At 53.2% G+C, this 20336-nt stretch overlaps 1 protein-coding gene across 2 annotated transcripts; it reads left to right on the forward strand.

The window, feature by feature from the left end:
- The first annotated feature begins 4626 nt into the window (after positions 1 to 4626).
- NKX2-3 (NK2 homeobox 3) lies at positions 4627 to 18177 on the forward strand. 2 transcript variants are annotated; one of them, XR_003433869.1, is made up of 2 exons: positions 4627 to 6443; positions 16579 to 16656. XR_003433869.1 is itself a non-coding variant. In XM_027112274.1 (2 exons), exons 1-2 carry the CDS (start codon positions 14716 to 14718, stop codon positions 17313 to 17315), a joined length of 1098 nt encoding a protein of 365 aa, XP_026968075.1. In that variant the 5' UTR covers positions 14448 to 14715; the 3' UTR covers positions 17316 to 18177. The 2 variants fall into 2 exon arrangements, 1 of the variants encoding a protein (XP_026968075.1); XM_027112274.1 differs by lacking the exon at positions 4627 to 6443 and adding an exon at positions 14448 to 15076 and having other exon boundaries at positions 16579 to 18177.
- The last annotated feature ends 2159 nt before the right edge of the window (positions 18178 to 20336 follow it).

Raw genomic sequence — 20336 nt, forward strand, 5'->3', positions numbered from 1 at the left:
CCCTAGATCAATGGTTCATAACCTGGCAGTTTATGGGTTCCCAAGAGACCTGAGGATAGAATTCAGGGGGTCCATGACCTTAAAGGGGAAAATACATCTTTATTTTTATTAGTTATAACTAATTTAGCATTTCCTTCACTTCTGAATGTAGGCAACAAACCCAGTAGTATTAGTAGTGCCTGTGATTTGTCTCCAGTAGAAATCACTGATATTGTCATAGCACATTACTGCTGCTGCAGATACCTTGAAATTTCATTTACATTCATCACAGCTTTGAAATTATAGTTGTTGTTAGACCTGCCACTAGATTTTGTTATTTAGTCAATTAATAAAGAAGCACCTATATTACTATATGGCTATTTTTAAAAAGATTTTGATAACTATTTCAATATTATTGTATGTATTTAATTTTATGCATTTAAAAATATTATTCTGAGAGAGGGGTCTATAGGCTTCACCGGATTGTCAAAATTATCAAAGGGGTCCTTGGCCAAGAAAAATAAAGTTAAAAGTCCCCACTCTAGATAGAGCCAATTATGTCAAAGAGCCAAACCAATTTCTGGCATCATTTTGCCCCGTTTTTTCTCTACTGCCCCTCCCCCAAAAGCCAACCCTTCAACCAGGTGGAAGCTCTCACAAGAATTACTGAATTCTCAGGGCTGAAGAAGGAGCAGCCTCCCTGCAGGGACTGCCTTCTGAAAGTGACCTTGTCAAAGGTTAGGAGGGGTGGGGTTCTCCTGAAGCTTCCCTTGGCCTGGAGAACTTGTGCCTTTGTTTTCTCCATCAAACTGAGACACATTTCCTAGTTCAGAATCTGCTATTTTGTCAATATAAATATTGACTTGAGGGGATAAGAAAACCACACTCTAGATGAGCAGGATCTTCCTGGAACAGGTCACTATATAGTCATCAGAAATAGAAACTCAGAGAGGTGGGGAGCTAGGACTGTCTACTTGACTGTGTGCCAGTTCCAGCGTCGTTACTTGATTTCATATATAGTCTGGCCCAAGAGGAAATAAGGTGGGCATTTCCTTTTGGAAAGAGAAACAAAAGCAAGGGCCATACGAGCTGGTCCTGACTACCTCAGGACACAGGGTGTGTGGGCAGGGTCCACCAATTACAAGCCTCCTGTGCTTTATAGACTCCTAAGTAGCTGCTGAAAGCACTATGCAGTTTACAAATGAGGAAGGAGCCTGGAACATAAGTATCCTGGCCCCTGGCACCATCTCCATTGGTTGCTCTCTGCTAAGAGCTCCTGGAGAGCTGCAGAGTGTATGTATGTATCCACAGCGGGAAAGGAATCGGCATTCCTGGGCTTGTAACTTAAAGAAAAGTAATGACTAGGCTAGACGCCTCCTGGGGACTCCCTACTCTCAAAGTCCTAACACCCAGGGCGGGATTTCTAGACCGGGGAGGAATGCCCCACCTTCTGGCTTTCAAGACTGGGATTTCATAGAAGGTTGGGGGGCCGATCAGCGGCCATAAATCTTGGAGAACCTTCACCATTTTACAAGGGAGTTCGCGGGGGCTGCGCTTCTCCCTCTTGCGGTCTATTTACAACGCCAAAATCTCCTTGTTAATGGACCTGGGATAATGGTGTTTACTTTACCGCGATAAAGCGCTCAGCTTCCTGGGGGAGCGGCTGTAAAATGTCCTGGAGGTAGGGGTGGAGGGGGGCGCCATAAAAGCGGGCGCTGGAAGGGCCGGGGCACCAGGTTCTCTTCCAGGACGGCCTCTGCCCTCCACCCCCTAAGCCCGGCTGAGCAGCCCAGGCCTCGCGAGTGAGTTCGGTTCCCACATAAATCACCAGCGCCAGAGTCTCGGGAAAAGGCGCATTTTTCATTGCTGGTTGCAGGGCAACTCCCGACAGCGAACGAGAAACAGAAGTTGTCTTTAGATAAACCGTTTACCGGAGCGCACGTCCTGGCAGCGGGGCCCCCAAAGCACAGGGCAACAGGGTCCTGGCGCTGCGCCCCCGCCAGCCGAGCACCTCGCAGGGGCCCCGAGGAAAAAAACAGATCCTCCAAAGCTCTAGCCCCAAGTCTTCCCGCAGGAGGAAAGAGAGCTCCAAGAGGGATAGAAAAGGAGCACTTCAGGGTCTGGGGAGACGAGAAGTGGGGTGTACGAAGATTCTAGAGACCAAAGATCTGAGAGCCCAGTTCCACATTTACCAGCTGTGTGATCCCGAACGAGTGACTTTACCTCTCTCTCTGAGCTTCCGGAATCTTTTTATAAAACGATAGAAAAAGTTACCTTACTAACACATGTTCGAAATTAACAAATTAAATCAAATGCAACTTGTATAACCTGTAAAGCCAAATGTATTAATCAGAGGTCCACGGAAGGGCCTAGGGGGTTCCGTGAAACCCCTGGAATTATTGACAAATTGTCGCATTCTTCTAGGGGAGAGAGTCCATAGCTTACATCACGGTTCCAAACGAGTGCATGAACCCCAGAACGGTGAGAACCAGCGCGCTAGTTCTGTAGCCCGACTGCATGGTTAGAGTCGTGGCTCTGTCACTAGCTATGAGACTTTGCCCAAATTACTGAAGCCCCCTGTTTCCTCTTCTGTAAAATGGGATAACAGTTCCTAGGATTGTTGTGGAGTGTAAAACTGCTTGGCTTGGTGTCTCGCACATTCTAAATGCTAACTAAATAGATATTTTTACGCATCAACCCTAGCCCTGAAGCAAAGACGCTTGAAAGCCAGGAATTCCAAGCCTAGCCTTTTCGAGCTGAAAGCTGCCAAGAACCCAGACACCTGCCCGCTGCCAGATGGAGGGCCTTCCCGCTGCGCGGGGGGTGGGCGCCCAGGCTGCGTTTAGCTCCAGAGTGCTCAGGTGGCATGCGGGTCCTGTGGGGAGCTGCGCCCTCGCTGGGCGGCCACCCTTTGAAGGCGGCTCTAACCCCGCCGGCCGCCAGGCGCCCGGGGCTCAGCCATAATCCGGATTTGCAGGCCGAAGCACTAAACTGGCTGCCACCGATAGAGTGAATCAAAGCGGCCGCCATCCTGGTAGCTCCAGGTCTCGTTTACTTGTTGACGTGTGTGCGCACCCAAGCGGGACAACCTCGAATTTGGAGTCGGTCTTGAGAGAAGAGAAGTAGGCGCCCCCTTCTCCCCCGCTCCACCCAGCGGGCACCTCCAGCCTCCACCCCACCGGAGGCCTAGGCTTCCTATCGCGAACAGACACGTTTCCTTCCCTCCTAGGGTCAGAGGTCGAGCCCAGGAGAGGCCTGCTCCCTCTTCCCAGGAGGCCCACCCCACGCGGCGCCCGGAGCCCAGTTCCCAACCGCGCCTCCTTCCCCCCCTCCCAGCTCTCCTTGCATTAGTGTAATCCTCTGTCCAAACACTGCGGCCCGGACGGCCAGACGTTGGTGTAAACAGACCCGGGGGACAATTCTAACGATATAAATAAAATAACCATTAATAGCGCAAATCGTTCGATGAGCAGGAGGCCGAGCAGCCGGGACTCCAGGCTCTCGCTGGGGTTTGTGTACACAGCCTGGACACCACGCATCTGTCAGGTAAACCGAAAGCAGGTGAGGTCCCCGCAGGCGCGTCAGTGGAACCGGCTCGTGACACGCACAGGCCTCGACACGCACGAGGTTCGGGACAGACAGACGCACTCGCCGAGAACGCCGCGCGAGTTCATGTAAGCGCCCGAGCCCAGCCCCAAACACAGCGCCACGGGGTTACCCCGGCTCTTCTCCAAAAATTCGCGCGCCCAAGTGTCCAGCCACGGCCCCCGGGCGCATTCCGGCCGCGTCCGCAGCCTCGATGCGCACGGGGACGCAGAGCTCACACCCAGAAACGGAAAAGGCAGCCTCCACTGGTCCCAGAGTTAATCACAATAAACTAACATTTATTGAGCGTTTATTGTGCCGGGCGGCGCACTAAGTGGTTCACGGAGGTAATCTCCTTTAACCCTCAGAGCGACCTACTGAGGTGGGTACTTTGAGTATTCCCAGTTTTACAACTCAGAAAAGCAGGGCTCAGAAGTAAGGAATTGGCCCGGAGACAGAGTGGAGACAGGATTTGAACCCACCACTCTGCTCCAGGAAGCACAGCGCGCACGCCCGAGGTACAGGCACTTGCTCACGTTCCAACAGGCTGCGTTTCCAGGGCCTGGGACTGGCTCCAGTGTGTCCCCGGCCCCGCCGGGCTGCGGTGGTTTGCTTTCCAGTGGGAAGTTCCTTTTTCTGTGAAGGGCGTGGGCAGGGTGGCCTGAGAGGTCCGGACAGAGAGGAGAGGGGGGAGCCACCTCGAAAAGTCCTGTAGCTTGTTCCCAGGGAGTGGGAGTGTGGGCTCACGGGCGCTCCCGGACTCAGCAGGCCTGCTCTGACTTTAGGGTTGCAGGTACCGCTCCCACAGAGAGACCTACGGGCTAAGGGGTCAGCTCAGGGATTAGACAAGCTCACTCGGGGAAGGTCTCCCTGGGGGCAGGTGGTCCTGAAGTCCTGGTTCCTGGAGTTGGGCTGGGGCAGGATATTCTCTGCTGCGGACCCAGGCGGTGGAGTGGCAGCATCTGCGGGCCTGGAAGTCTTGCATCCACCCCTTACCTGCTTTGTGACCTTGGACAAGTCATTTCATTTCTGCAGACCTCGATTTCCATGGCTCTAAATTGAAGGGGGAGAAACAAAAAATATGTTTCACAGGGATGTTGTAACAATCATGCATGTGGAACACTTCGTTTACCCGGTGGGAAGCTTATTATCACGATTAGTATTAACTCCATGGCAAGCGCCTCAGAAGGCAAAGAGGTGGGCTGGCAGCCCCTCTTCTTATTTTTCTTTTTTTTCTTCTTTTCTTTTTCTTTTTTTTTTCTTTTTTCTCTAGCAAGAAAGGAAGCAGCTCAGAGGGGGTGCGGGTAAGGAGAGGAAGGGAGGAGGCTCCAGGAGGTTCCACCCCATCCCCAGCCATGTTTATCTTCAAGACAGTTTCCAGTCAATCCCACCACCCAGGGAACATTCTTCTTGGGGGCTGTGGACTACCACTTAGGCCCTGCAGGAACATTTGGGGAGGGGAGAAGGAGGAGGACAGTCAAGCACCCAGCACTGAGCAGGAATTCGCAAAAGCAGAGAGAATAGTGCCTGGTCAGGCAGTCCACGCATGGTGCTCAACCTAGTAACCCTGGGGCTGCCCAGGAAAGGGAGAGGGGCAGAGAGAGGGAGCTGAACGTGGAAGGCAAGGAACTTAAGAAACTTGGGCAAGTAACCTCACCTCTCAGCCCCAGTTTCCTCCTCTGTAACATGGTTGCATTAATAAGGCCATAGACAAGGGCTCTGTTGCAAGAAGCAGAAACAATAACAATGGGTAGACACTTAAAGAGCTTCACAAAATGCCTGGTGCTGTTCTCTGATCTCCATACCCAGAGTCTTCCATCCCTACCCAGGTGGTTTGCCCATGGTCTGACAGTTTATGTGGGAGTTGGAGAGTGGGGAGTCTCTTAATTATTGAGCCATACCATGTGCTTGTAGGAAAAACATCCATGAACAGTAGCTAATGTTATTGATATGACCATTGCTGGTGGGAGTATTATTGTTGTAATTATTATCAACGGTATTATTTCTATTATTACTGCTGTTCACTCCCAACTCTGAGAAGCAGTCTTCATTAACTCCTCTTTATGGAAAAGGAAATAGGTTCAGAGAGGGTAAGTGACTTGCCTGAAGTCACACAGCAGATCTGGAACCGAGTTGAAGAGATTAGAAACCATGTGAATTTGAAGGCCAGACTTTCTTGCCCACACCAAAAGGAAAAGGAGAGGAAGAATGCTGGTGTTGCTTGATTGAGAGAAGGACGCCCACCGCTGGGGTAGGTCCGAGGCAGCAGATTTATTTACATTCCAGCAAGGACACTAATTGGCCAGATCTTTATCTAAACACGATAACAATGACATGAGACTTTGGAGATTTGTTTACTGCAGCTAAAAATGATGCATTTGTGGGAGTGGGAATCTCACACTGACTGGGTGCGGGATTTGTTTGCTTCAGCTCCAGAGGATGGGAGTGGGAGAGGGGGAGGCTGCTGGTGGTTCTGAGAGTATATCCTAAAACTTCAATGATTAACAGAACTAGTCCTCTTGTTTTGTTTGGGGACCAAAAAAAAAAACCTCAAAATTTGATTGATAATTAATGTTTTTTTTCCCTAAGTGAGAAAAGGAGTACCTGAGAATCTGGCTCCCTGATCTCAGCTCAGGGGAGGAGAGATTCAGAGCCTCCCTCCGCGTGCTTAACGACCACCCCGCACGCCCACCCTCTGCCACCAGCACAAAAACATTTACTACACAAGAGGGCTCTGTAAACGCTTTCTTTCCATCATTTCTTTAATCCTTACTGCAGGCCTGTAAAGTCCACACCATTATTATCTCCTTTTATAGGTAAGAAAACTGCTGCTTAGCAAGGTTGAAGGACTGCCTCAAGGTCACAAGACTACAAGAGAGGTAGGACTGGGCTCCAAACCCCTCTGCTGGACTCCAGGGTCAATGCTTTGGCGCAAGACAGGGGCATGAGGTGTGATTATGATTTAAAGAAAGTCACGTCTTCCCCAGACCCCACCCCAAACGCAGTCTCCTCACTCTGTGGGCTCTCCCTGTGGAGGAGGGTGTCATAGGTGCCAACACTTACAATGCATGCTTGTGCGGTTTGAGTACGTCCATTCACATACACACTTAACAGGCTTACTGGCTGTGGGAGGTGTAAAATGTTCATATGTGCCCACATCCGTGCTCACTCACTTTGTGTGTGGGCACAATTATACACACACACAAACACAGACCACCCTCTCTACTATACTAATGTGTGTGTGTGTGTGTGTGTGTGGATTTTTTAAAGTATTAATTGCAGAATAAGTTCAATGTGGTTTTATTACTTTCAAGAACACACACAGTCATTACAACTCTGGTGATAAAATCTATTCCCTCTTCTCTGACTGCAACTTAGGTCTTTATGGGACTACCTTGTACAAGATTAATTGTAATGATACCATAAATTGCCTGTATAGAAATAGTGCATCTGATTGTCATGGAAGCTAGTTTTCATCTTGGATCATATAAACATTTCTCTCCAAATCTCATGACACTACCAGTAATTCACATTGTGAGGAAAAAAGGATGGAGGGGGATTCAGAATGAGTGTTAGCCCAGTCCTACTGTTTTGACCACACTCTCTGAAAGAGCAGAGCTCTAACGTGGAAGTTACAGTTATAGGGAGTCCTGAGTGCCTTCTTCTGCCTGCCTATCCGCCTGTGCACACACTGCTGTATTCACACAGGAAGTCACCTGCCTTGTCATTCAAGGTAAAAGGTAAGTCCATAGAAACATATATGGCAGGTCTGCGTCCATCTGTTGGAAATGCATATTTATTAGAGTAATGCAGCCTCAGAAATGTGGTTGCAGACGGGAGGTAAAAGGGTAGAGATTGGCTGGCTGCCCACCTTACAGCTGGGGAGCCTGACTCATAGGAGAGAAGACCCCCACACCCTGTCTCCTCTCCAGAAGGCAGTGACTCAGTGGCCCCACTGGCTCCATAGCAGTGAGGTAGGCCAGGAACTTGTACCAAGTGCTCAGTCCTTGCCCCTGCTGGCTGGTGTGAGAGTCAGGGACCCCACTGTCCTCTCCCAGATTTGCCCCCTGCATTTTAAGGCAGTCCCTGAAACATTTCCCAGCTGGGGTGATCTCAGGGCTAAATGGCCCCTTAATCTATAGTAGGACTGGCAGGAAAGAAAGAGAAGGGAAGGTCAGTTCAGTCTGCTCTTGCCTGTGTGGAGTGGCGGAGGGGGTCAGCCCTGGTCTAGGAGCCCCCATTTGTGTGCTCAAGGGATGCCTGGGGTCCAGGCTTTATGGTCACCTTCAGCTCTGCTGTGATCCTCTCCGGACTGCCACAATAGAAGGAAATGGAGGCTCTGCAGGATCTGCCTGCAGTGGGGATTTCCACGGGGAGAGTGGCCAAGCTCGCCACCCGGAGCCCTACAGACCCTGTCAGAGCTCATAGCTGAGGCTGCTGGGTATTGGGGGGCTGGGAGATGGGAAAGGTCCTACAGGCTGGAGGGTACAGAGGAGTGTCCCTATCACACACCCAAGGGTGCTTGGGCATTTTTATGAGCAGCTGCTGAGACAGAGTAAGCACAGGGGTGGAATGGAGGAGAGGGGTCTGGGGCTCAGGAGTGGGGACCTCTGGTGCACGGTGTGTGTGTGTGTGTGTGTGTGTGTGTGTGTGTGTGTGTGTGTGAGTGTGTGATTCCCTCCATACCAAACACCTGCAGGGTCCAGGGACAAAAAGCAGAAAAATACAAGAGTTGAAAGGAGGGGAAAAGGGAATGAAATAAGATGGGGGAAGGGAGGAGGCAGTGAAGAAATAAGGGAGAGTGAAACAGGTGGGGGAGGAGTGGAGACCGAGTAGCAAAGGAGGCTGGGGAGAGGAGGAGGGGGTAAGGGAGAAAGGCGGTGGGGGAAGGGTGGTCAGGAAAAGAGGGAAGTGAGGAAGGGAAGGAGCGGGGGAGTAAGAGATGAGCCCAGTGGAAGAGAAAGGGGCCGAAAAGGGAAACAGACTGGCTGCGAAGGGGAGGAGGAAGGCCACTGAAGTTCTGGGGTCCCGGTCTCGGTGGCTCTGCCAGGCCCCTGCGTGCCGCGAGCCGCGAGAAGTAAGGCGGTCCTTGTCTCGGGTTGGCGGGAGTGCAGAGAGGTCGAGCAGAGTTCGAGAACCTACTGGCAGGTTCAAGGACAGAGGCCCAGCAGGCGTCGCCCCGGGGCTCTTCGCTAGGGCCCCCCGGGCTCTTGGTCTGCAGTAGGAGAGAGACGTGCCGAGGAGAAGCTCTGGACTCCCGGCCCCAACCAGCGCGGACAAAGTGCACGGGCTTGGAGACGCGGCGCCCTTGGCTGATGGGCAGAGCGAGGCCTGGCAACCTCCAGTCCCCGCAGCCTCGAGGTCGCCGAATTCTTGACCTCCGACCTGACTCACCTGCGTCTCTGCAGGGCAAGGCTGCCAAGTCCGGAGGCCTCGAGCTGCGGGACGGGACCTGGCGTGTCACGCTTTCTGTCCCTGTGGCTGTGCGCCCTTGTGCGCCGCAGCCGCCTGGGTCCTCGGTCCTTTCCAGGTCGGGTCCCCGGCTGTTCCGAGCCCACGCTTTCCCACTCCCAATATCCCCGCAGGGTCAGGCAAGATGGGACTATCCCAGGGCAGTGGTAATTGTTAGGTGCCCCCGGAGCTTCAGGGAACCAAGGGCAAGTGGGCAGCTAGGCCCGCAGATACGGTTGCCCACTGACGGAGCGAAGGTCCCGCTGCACCTTGGGAATCGCTCTCCCGGTGCCGACCGAAGACCGGGAACTCCAGGCTGGACACAGCAAGGGCGGGGATAAGGCGTTACTTAAGGCAACAAGACTTCGGCAAACGTTTCTTTCCAAGTGAGAAAGGTTTTTTGTTGTTGTTGTTTTCAAACGGTTTGAAGTTATTCGCTCCAACTTGACCCCCAGGGAGGTTTGGGGAAAGAGTTCTGCGTCCGAGAAGGCCGAGGTCCCCTCGGTTTGCGGTTGAGAGGAGACAGAGTTGAGAAGATCGCGCTAGGAAGAGTCACGAAAAATCTCTGCTTCTTGGACATAATAACCACATCCCTCCCTGAAACCCTTCGTGCTCAGAGCAGGCAGGCGCGCTGGTTTAAGTAAATTAATTCGCCAAAAACTGCAGCTGCCCTTCTGAAGTCAGATTATATTTTAAAAGGTCTAAAGACACTGACATTTCGATACAGGAAGTTAAACTCACACTTTAAAAAAAAAAAAGAGTTAAGGAATGCATCCAGAATTCCAATTTAACCACCAAGTTAAAACTGCTCACTGCACTCCCAAATAACACACGCAAATAGTAAAAATAAATGTCTGTGTATAGACATCTTTTATTTACGTGTTTTTGTTTGAAAAAATATTGACTTTCACTCGACAAAGTTAGCTTTTCCGACTTATGTGTTTTATTGGCAAAACAACTGTTTTCGGTGACGAAAGCTGTATTTACACCGTTAACTTAAAATTTTTGGAGTGGGGCAGATACACATAGATAGATGTGAAAGGTCCTCTCCCTGAGAAATCGAAACTCACTTCCTCGGCAAGGGCCTGTAATTTACAAAGAACTACAGGGATTGCTGAATTTGGACCAATTTTCTCCCAGGGAAGGGAAGTGGTGGGTTATTTAGAATACTCAATTCCAAACACAATCTGAGAAAATATGGCATTTATACAAACACATGCAAAACAAGCTAAAATGCTCAAAATTGCCATTTTAAAATCTCTCTTACCAAATTACTGAAATAAGGGAAAAAATCCTCTTGAGGAATTAGATCAGTTTAATGCTTTCTGGGACTGACGTACCTAGCTGACATTTCTTGAAAAGTAGAAAATGTATTCACCCTTCTCACAAAACACTAGCCTCTAGATTGCTCAAAAATTTGGATAGCTTTCTAATATCTCTCAACGAAAAACCAAACCAAAACACATACACACCACTGCCAGCAACTACAACAAAATAACAAAAATCTATTTAGTGCTCCTGCAAAAGAGGAAATTTTTTTCTTTCAACTCTTTTTTTTTTGTAAGATGGCATTGACAATGAAATTTCTAGGAGAGCAGTAAAAAAAAGAAAGAAAGAAAGAAAGAAAGAAAAAGAAGGAAAGAAAATTTCAACGAAAAAAAAAATCGCCTGAAAAGTTATCACATAGTTTTAGCTAGCTGCGTTCATCACATGATGGTTTTTCATGCCTTAATAGAAAATCACTCCTGACTGTGGTACTACATGTAGATTAGAAGGCCACGATAACCTTCAGGTTTTTGGGGTTTGGTTTTTTTTTATAGCCATGGCTACATAATTAAATGGCTATTCAAACAGGTGAAGGATATCAGAATAAGCTGTGGCATATATAACTAAAATGATCAATTATCTGACTATATAAGTATATTAAGCAATTTTTGGGTAGAGAATAATAACTTCTTGGAACACTTTACAACTTTCAAAGAACCATCACATTTTTCTTGGATAATATGTTTGTTGTAGTGATTAGCATGTGGGTTTTCTCCCAAAAGGTATAATTTTATTTATCGCCTTTTTACGCATCTATATAGCACCTCCCCTCAGAGAATTTGCCGTCATTTTACTATGATCTGTAATCACATACGGGAGGAGGAAGACTTGTATAAATGTATAACGTGACAAAACGGAACGTAGGCAGATACACTCGATTAAAATAAGATCAAACGCTTCCATGGATGCAACAATATTTACTCTATTTGTCAGTAATTAGCTAAACTGTCTGGAACAAAAACCAATTATTAGCTACGGGATTTCAAAGATCCTCTTTTCCCACAAGAGAATGCAAATGTCCCAGAACGAGATTGTAACTGGATAGGCGCTGGAACCAGATTCTACATTCTGATAAGCGACTCCCGAGAACCGACCGCTGCTGTAACGTAACTATCGCTCTGGCGGCGTTTTCGTTCCGGACAGAGGCGCGCAGCTGGCGGCGCACACGCTCGCGATCGTCGGGGCTGCGGGCGCAGGAAAGGCAGGCTGCCGAGATGTGATTGGCCCGGCGGGTATCCCTGCAGGGAAGCTCCGCTGCTGGGGAACCAGAACGACCAAAGGGAGCCTGAACAATCAGGAGACGACCTGAGCCCCTGCTCAGGGCTTAAGGCCAAGATCTAAGTCTCCCGCCAGCTAGATCAGCCCTGCGCAGAGCTGGGGTTGGGAAGAGAAAAGGAGGACAGGGCATACCAACCGCCTGCTAGGCCCCTTCGCCTGTGTTCCCCACACTCTGCTCTTCACGAGCCTCCAGCCCCTCGGGCCTGAACTGCGTCCCGGGGCGGCCTGCCGAGGAGCAATCTGTTTAGGGACCTCTGGAGAGAACTATTCAGGCCTGGGCCAAGGATATCTGGCGGGGTAGTCGTGGCAGCAGGTTTGGAGGAGAGCGAACTGCGTGGGCCTGCGGCTGGGGAGGAGACAGCCTTCTGCGTGCTAAGGGAGAAGGAGACTCGGTGGACTCTGGGCGGCTGCAGCGGGTGTGTGGGCGTGTCTCCGCGTTCCCGGCACCCCGGGCCACGGGTTCTAAGATAGGGATTCTTGAGGATGAGCTTAGGGAAGGCCTAGGAACGAAGCGCCGTGGAGAAGCAAGAGAATGTAGCAAGGAGAAATGCAGGTTTCGGCTGGAAACTGGGGAGAGAGATTTTCCGTAGCTTTTGTCTTTCTCTCTCTCTCTCTCTCTTTTTTTCCTGAATCTTGAAATCACTCAAGAAAATCGCCCACAGAGGCAAAAAAATAATTTTTAAAAATTAGGAGACCAGCAGGGAGTAGAAATATTCCCAACGACATTCTAGCCCTCGGGATGGGGATGGAAGAGTGGGATTGGAAGCAGCTTCCTTCTTTTATGCTCGCCTGCTACCGCGACGCACACACTGAAGGACTCCTACCCGGCAGTGCCCCGCACTCACCCCCATCTCTCTCTGGATCTTTGCGCTCAAGCGCTCGCTATCCGCAGCAAAAGCAGGCGCATTCTTCTCTCTGCAGCTGCCTGGCCTGGTCTGAAGATGCCGGCTCTGCCTGGGGCCTCAATAGTCTCAGAATTCAAAGCGGAAAGGCACCGGGCGCCCTTGTGGCTGAGGGATGGTCCTCCCGGCGCAAAGGCCGTCTCACAGAGGGTCTCCCCAACAGCCTGCCGGCCGCCGCCACCTAAGTACTCCCGGGCGCACGTGGCCCACGCTGAATCCCAGCTCCCCAGGCGGCCCCGAGGGCTGACTCCCCGCACCATTTCCGCTCCCTCCGGAACAGCCCCGCCTCTCCCCCCTCCCGACTGGCTGTTCATTCTCTTCTCAGCTTTGGGCACCCACCGCTCCCGCTGTTGCGGGGTTCCTCCCACGACAGCTCTCCGCTCTCTCCCCCACTCCCATCCCGTGTCTGCTGCCGCCGGGAGGTGTCCACAGTCCCTGAACCTTCCACCTACCCCTTCTAGCTGAGGCTAGTGCTCCCCCAGCGCCACTATCTTGACCACCAAAAAATGCTTGGGGTGTCTAGGACCAGATAAGGGGCACCACGGTTGGGCCGAATCGGACCCTATTATTTCAAGGCCAGCACTGCGCACAAGTTTTTCTGCAGGTCTCACAGCAGCGCCTGCTGGTCCTCACTGGGCTAGATGTGGTGGCGAGCGAATGCCTATTGTGCGGGAAGATGATCTCCACCAGAGCGGTTTCCAGAATCACAGGGGACCCCATAGATTCGCCCATAAAACAACCAGGGCCTTAGGAGGGCGCCAGAAGGCGTGTGGGTTGGAGAAATTAGAAAGATGCCTCCGAGGGTCAAGGCCTAGACCAAGGCGCCTGATTTCAATAGGCGGAAAAGATGGCCTCCATGGCTGGGTCACCTGCCTTGTGAAGACAGACTCTGCTCTCAAGACCCTATGAAACCACCCAATGTGTGAGGCACTCCAGCCATGTCATCACCAATGCAGTCAACAAATACTGCTTGACCGCTGATGCAGAATAGCAGTCGATGACGTGTATTGAGCACTAACATGTGCTCCGCATGAAAATCCTGGCATGTTTTGCCTTATTTATCCCTGGCAACAACCCTGAAGAAGGTATTACTGTCTTTTTGTAGACAAAGAAACTGAGGCTTAGAAACGCCCAAGGCCATACACTGACTAGGCCAGGATTCAAACCAAGAGCTGTCAGTCCACAAAATTCAGTAATGGCTCCATCATCCTGTCTCTCACATACCTGCTTAGTGCGGCCGCTGGAAAAGCTACAAGAGCCAATGCTAACGGTGCCCTGCCCTCAGGGGCTCATAGTTTACCCAGGGAGACCAGGCAGACAGTATAGCTATAGTACTAGGCGGGAAGTGATAAGTGACACGAATGTCCTTTACTAGCACGAGCTGCAAGTTCAGATGCGAGAGAGATGACTTCCGGCTAGGCGACGAGGGAGCGCTTCCTTGGAGGAGGTGGCATTTGAGCAGAGCCTCGGAGAACAGGCTTGTCGTGGAGACAAGGGCGGAGAAGACATTCCGAGTGGAGGGAACAGCTTGAGCAAAGTCAACAAGGCGAGAACGCACACGTCGCCCATCCATAGACATATAAAACATTCCATCTCCTTGGGAATCCAGTGCCGGGTATTTACATGCCAGGAAGTTTTCCTGCCCCCGCAGCATCTGGAAAAACCATACTCCTGGGCTATCCTTCCTGGTAGCTGGTTCTCAGACAGGAAACCTCCCAGAACTGGCTTTGCCCGGGAAGATGCGGCCAGTCTGGGTGGGAATCGGTAGTTCGCGTACCCCAGGCAGTGCAGCCTCGCCCACAGTGACTAGGACTTTGCGACTTTATACTAGTCCTTGTCTATTTCTGGTAGGTCCACGGCACCCACACTCACTGGCTGCGGAGGGGCGCGGTCCACAGGAGCTGGAACCAATAGAGAGGGAGGTCGAAGCAAGAGCCCCGCCCCAGACGTGACGTAAGACCCCCGGACTCAGGCTTCGCAGCCCCGGCCCCAGTCCCTTCAGTGGCTTTAACAAAACCCAGACCCCCACGTCCCGGCCAATGGAGGCGATTTAGACTGGAGCGGGACCGCGTCTGTCAAAAGCCCGACTCGGCAGCAGCGGCGGAGTCCAGAAGGAGAGCTGGAGCCGCCGCGCTGCCTCCCCGCCCCCGCCGGGATTTATTGAGTATTTGGACTGGACAATTAAGTGGCCCTGATGATGTTACCAAGCCCGGTCACCTCCACCCCTTTCTCAGTCAAAGACATTTTGAATCTGGAGCAGCAGCAGCAACAGCAGTTCCACGGCGCGCACTTGCAGGCGGACTTGGAGCACCACTTCCACTCGGCGCCCTGCATGCTGGCCGCCGCTGAGGGGACGCAATTTTCTGACGGAGGGGAGGAGGACGAGGAAGAAGAGGGAGAGAAACTGTCCTATTTGAACTCACTAGCTACAGCCGATGGCCACGGGGATTCGGGGCTCTGCCCCCAGAGCTATGTCCACACGGTCCTGCGAGACTCGTGCAGCGGGCCTAAGGAACATGAAGAGGAGCCCGAGGTCCTGAGGGACCGGAGCCAAAGTGAGTAGAGGGGGAAAGGAACATCTGGAGCAATGGCGGGGTGCCCGCAAACAGCCCACAAATCTCGCCAGCACGGCTGCCCGCCCCGTTAGCCCCGGCTGGGGTCATGCCCTGGCCCTGGTCAACGACACCTGGTCAACCTCCGCAAAGTACAGGTGCCTGCAAGGGAGCCAGGGCGGAGGGAGAAAGACAAGGTGACTCCGTCAACTACTCCCCCCAGAGGGGGGAGGCGATGCAGCCCCGGAGGGAAGGGAAAATAGTTACTGCTGCCCTGATGGTGATAAGCAACATGGGCTCAGCTGCTGGGTGCTGACAGCTCATAGTATTTTTGCTCTTCCCAAGAGCTAGAGGGGCACGAGCCTGAACTCTTCCCACTTTCTCTCTAGCGTGAGACGAGTTTTCTGAGGCCAGGGCAGCCGCTCCCTCTTCTTGGAAAAGACAGTCGAAGCAGCTTTTGTGCCTAGTGTCCACAGGGCGCAGGAACTTCGGTAGAGTTCAGCTGGGTGGTTTCCTCACTTCTCCGCCTGGAACTCAGCGTCCTCGCACCCACGGCACCCGGCAGAGAGGGAGGGGATGATGGGAGAGTGCGTGGGAACACAGTCCATTCCGCACTCACACCCCTGAGGCACCAGACTTTTTTGAAAATTCTTAACGTTTTGCTTTGTGTCCCAGGCTGTGGGGCTTCGGGCTGAGTGAAAAACGCGCCGAACTTAGATCCTGGCTGCTCAAGTAGGATGCGAGGTGAATTGGGTAGGGAAATAGGACAACCGAATAAAGCCTCCAAGGAAGTGTTTGTTTCGGAGGAGAGAGAGCCAAAGAATCTCCTTCCCTAAGAGGAGGTTTGATGTGGTGGAAGCCAAGGCCTGTGCTCTGACAGCTCCCCGGGCCTAAAATCGACATGAAACTGTCTAAATCAATCAAATTTCTTTTTCTCTCTAAGGTAATACAGATGTCGTCAGGCAGACGTTTAGCTGTAGTGGGCCTGTAGGCTTTTAAAAGTAAAAAACTGTCCCTGGGCAATACATGAGCGTTACACTCAGACATTTACGAGCAGGAAGATTTTCGCAGAACGCACGCATACCGGCTCCCAAATACCAACATGTCTCACACCTTCAGCTTTTCATGACGGAGTGGAAGGCAAACGAGTTTGCAAATACTATAGTTATTATGGAGTTGCAAACTTCCATCCTGAAAATAATCATCAGCACGCCGAGCCGCACATTTAATACAGGGTAATCTCTCGCGGATGCTCAAGTTCTAAATAAACGCGCACTAACTACCCCTCCCCATGGAACGTGCCTCCACCCGCCAAGGGCGTTGTGAGGGGCCTTGGGCTATCGCAGGGTCCCACGGCGTCAGGAGCCACAAACTTTCCCCAAAGTCCAAGCAGTTATTACCGCACACTCCGCGCTGCCCCCCAAAGGGGCCACAGTGCTCCGGGACCGGAGCCGCGGTGAGATCGGGAACAATTAAAGGACGCTGTTGTTTTGCTTCTTCCGCAGAAAGCTGCCCCCTGAAGAAGCCTCTGGAGGCGGCCGGAGACTGCAAGGCAGCGGAGGAGAGCGAGAGGCCGAAGCCACGCAGCCGCCGGAAGCCGCGGGTCCTCTTCTCGCAAGCCCAGGTCTTCGAGCTGGAACGCAGGTTCAAGCAGCAGCGGTACCTGTCGGCCCCCGAGCGCGAGCACCTCGCCAGCAGCCTGAAGCTCACGTCCACGCAGGTGAAGATCTGGTTCCAGAATCGCAGGTACAAGTGTAAGAGACAGCGGCAGGACAAGTCTCTGGAGCTGGGCGCGCACGCGCCCCCGCCGCCGCCGCGCCGCGTGGCAGTGCCGGTGCTAGTGCGGGACGGCAAGCCGTGCGTCACGCCCAGCGCGCCAGCTTACGGCGCGCCCTACAGCGTGGGCGCGGGCGCCTACTCCTACAACAGCTTCCCCGCCTATGGCTATGGGAACTCGGCAGCCGCCGCCGCAGCCGCGGCTGCTGCAGCCGCCGCCGCTGCGGCCTACAGCGGCAGCTACGGCTGTGCGTACCCGGCAAGCGGTGGAGGCGGCGGCGGGGCCTCCGCGGCGGCCTCGGCCATGCAGCCCGCCTGCAGTGCGGCCGGAGGCGGCCCCTTTGTGAACGTGAGCAACCTGGGCGGCTTCGGCGGCGGCGGCGGCGGCGCGCAGCCGTTACACCAGGGTGCGGCGGCCGGGGCCGCGTGCACGCAGGGCACCTTGCAGGGCATCCGGGCCTGGTAGGGACCGGGCGGGTCATGCGGCAGCCGCCCCACCGCAGCCTGGCGCCGCGGGACTGAAGCGCGAGAAAGGCTGGATCCAAGGAAGGGCCAGGTCCCCTCGTTAAATAAAAATAAATAAATAAATATATATATATATATATATACACACGTCTCGCTCCCCAGAGCCCCGGAGCGCAGCTCACGCGAGGCCTGGGGAAGGGGGCTCAGGGGCGAAGAGGATGCCCGGGAGTGGTCACGAAGACTGTCTCTGAGGCAGAAACGCCGGCTGGGTGCTGGGAGGACGATGGCCCCGAGCTTGGCCCCAAAAGGAGTGCGAGAGGCTGAGACTCGGGCTGCCGCTCGGTTCTCCCAGAGCAAGAAGGGCTTCTCTCCCTCGGGCTTCTCTCCCTCAGCCTTCCCGCGGCCGCCGCGAAGAGCTGGCGGAGAACTCAAGGACAAAAAAAGCATGAAGGAGAGAAAAATGGGCGTCGTGGCTTGAGAAATCCCCAGGCCCTACCGACGCTCTGCCCCCTTTGCGGGTCCGGCGTACCACAGCACAGTCCATTTTCCTTTTCCCAACCGCCTGCCTTCCGCACCAGATACCTCGGCCTGGATCTCCAGATTGTCAGGGGGGTGTAGAACTCTGCGAAAAAAACCAGTGGAGCGAGATCAAAAGCTGGGGGGGGGCTGAACAAATCCGGGAACTGGTGGCCCACCGGAGGTGTTACCGGCTTTCCTTTCTGTTTCGTATTCTGTGTTCAGCACATATTTTTATATATATATATATATATATATATATATATAAAAAACTATATCCACACGCCATGTACACACCCGCTGCCATACACTACAGGAGTCAATAAACAAGGTGCAATATTTTCAAACCGTTGGCCGGCTACAGACTTTGTTTAGCCCACAAGAGTGGGGAGGGACCCTTTAACAGGGCGGGAGGGGAAGGAAAAGATACTCAGGAAAAACAGTTCCCCCTGGATGGTTGTAGGCCTGGTCTCCCCTGCCTCAGCTCCTAGGCTGCAAGTCCGGTCTCCAAGGCTTTGTTCATTAATTTCTCTTTACTGTTGTAGGGAGGACAGGTCGGAGACTCAGGACCTTTTGAGGCCTGGGCTTTGTAATCCCCCCAAGTTTCACCCAGATGCTTGCGCTAGTACCTTGGCCTGCGTTAGATCAAGGCTTAGACTCTGCCCCGCCTCGAGGGTCTCCAGGGTAAATGGAAACCTCGCCCCCAGGCCCAGGCGTAGGCCTCGCGAAGGCGGCTGCAACTGCGGCCGCCGCCCAGGCTTCCAGCGCGCCCGGGGGCGCTGTGCCCCGCCGCGGCCGAGTTCTCCCCCTCGGTCGCCCTCCCTTCTCCCCCGGCGGCCGCGGCTTTATGCGGCTCCTTGTCACTTGCGCAGAATGCCTGTGCGAGGCCTGTGCTGCCACACGGCCGATTGTGAGCGTGCCAAGGAGGGTGAATGGGGAGGCCTCAGCGCGCCGCGCCATTGTGGGGCCGGGCCTTGCTGAAAGGCGGCTCCGGGCCGAGAAGGTGCGGAAAGAATGGCTTTTTATTGGAGTCCCGAACAAAAGGTGTGGTAGGAAGGCGAAGTCCCCTGCGCGAACAAAAACCCCAGCGCGTCGGGATTGACGTCCCTCCCGAGCTCCCCATTGCTTCCCAGAGCGGGGGCTTTGTGCAGCAGTCTGCTCAACAGAGGGACGGAGAAATGCGCGGGGATTTTGTTCCCCACTTTTTGTGCGCTGGGGGAGGGGGCGGCAAGGGGGGACGGGGGCTGGGCGGGCAGCAGGGAGGGGCGCGCTGATTAGGCCGGGCCGGCCGGGGCGCGGAGAAGTTCAGCGGGAGCCGGCGGCCTGAATGCAGGGTCATTATTGCTACAAGTTTAGCAATTTCGCCCTTACAGGAGGGGGCGGGGGCTGCTAGGTTGCTGCGGTACCCGGGCTGGGGAGCTGCAGAGCCCCGGAGGAGGAGGAAGAAAAAAGAGGAGGGGAGAGAGGGAGGCAGGCAGGCAAGCGAATCCACCAAAACCCACGGACCGCCCAGGATGAGGCTTGGACGCGTCCAAAAGGGTCTAGCGGGAGGCTGGAAAGGGGGCGCCTGGGGGGCGGAGACCCGCCCTCCCCTTGCCTCTCTAGAGGCAGAAAGACCCCGGAGCCAGGCTTGAGTTAGTGCACCAGACTGCGGGTCCCTCAGCTCCTCGCCGCCAGTTCCCTCCTCCCGCAAGCCGAACTGGAGTTGGAACACCGCCTCCCACCACCGCTTTCACCACCGTGACGTCCCAAGCCCCCTTCCTAGCGAGCCCTCCTTCTGGAGCTATTATCTTTCCTTGAGTTTCTTAAGCTAAGGGCATGGAGGGAATTCTTGCTTCCTAATACGTGTCTGCAGCCTCGGACTCATTCATTCATTCATTCATCCATTTATTCAAATTTATTCACTGACATTGATACTACTACTATATGTTCACTTCACTGTTCTGGCCGCTGGCGACGGTGAAAAAAACAGTGTCCGTAGGCTTAGGAAGTTTATTTGAAGGAGTGTATGTGGCGGGGAGATAGCTAACAAACGTAAAAATTAGTAGTCGATAAATTCTAAAAAAGAAAGAGAACCAAGTACTGGAGGGAGGGTTCTTTTCCAGTAGGTGGTCAGAGAAAGCCACATTGAGGAGATTAGATTTAAGCCGAGGCCTGAATGACAAAAAGGAAGCCAGTCCAAGCAGCGCTTTGCTGTTGCAGGCTCCATGTCTCTGCACATGTCCTCTCCTCTGTCTGGGATGCTCTAATACCCCCAATTTTCTAGTGAACTCCTACTCCTCCTTCAAGGCCAGGGTTTTTTCCTGAACCACCCAAGGGGGGTAATCACTCCCTAATATGTGCCACCAGAGTCTTAGGTACTTTCCAAAATCACAACGTAGTGTCATGCAAAGATTTATTTGTCTCTGTTTCTCCACGTGAGGGCCTAGTGGGATCGTAGGGGGACAGGTTGGCATCTTTTCCCTCTAGGACAGATATCACGGTAGGAGATGATGGGGCCAGCCTC

The sequence above is a fragment of the Aethalodelphis obliquidens genome, unplaced genomic scaffold (assembly GCF_003676395.1).
Source record: "Aethalodelphis obliquidens isolate GAN/ISIS:26980383/991018 unplaced genomic scaffold, ASM367639v1 scaffold11, whole genome shotgun sequence".
Classification (NCBI taxonomy): Eukaryota; Metazoa; Chordata; class Mammalia; order Artiodactyla; family Delphinidae; genus Aethalodelphis; species Aethalodelphis obliquidens.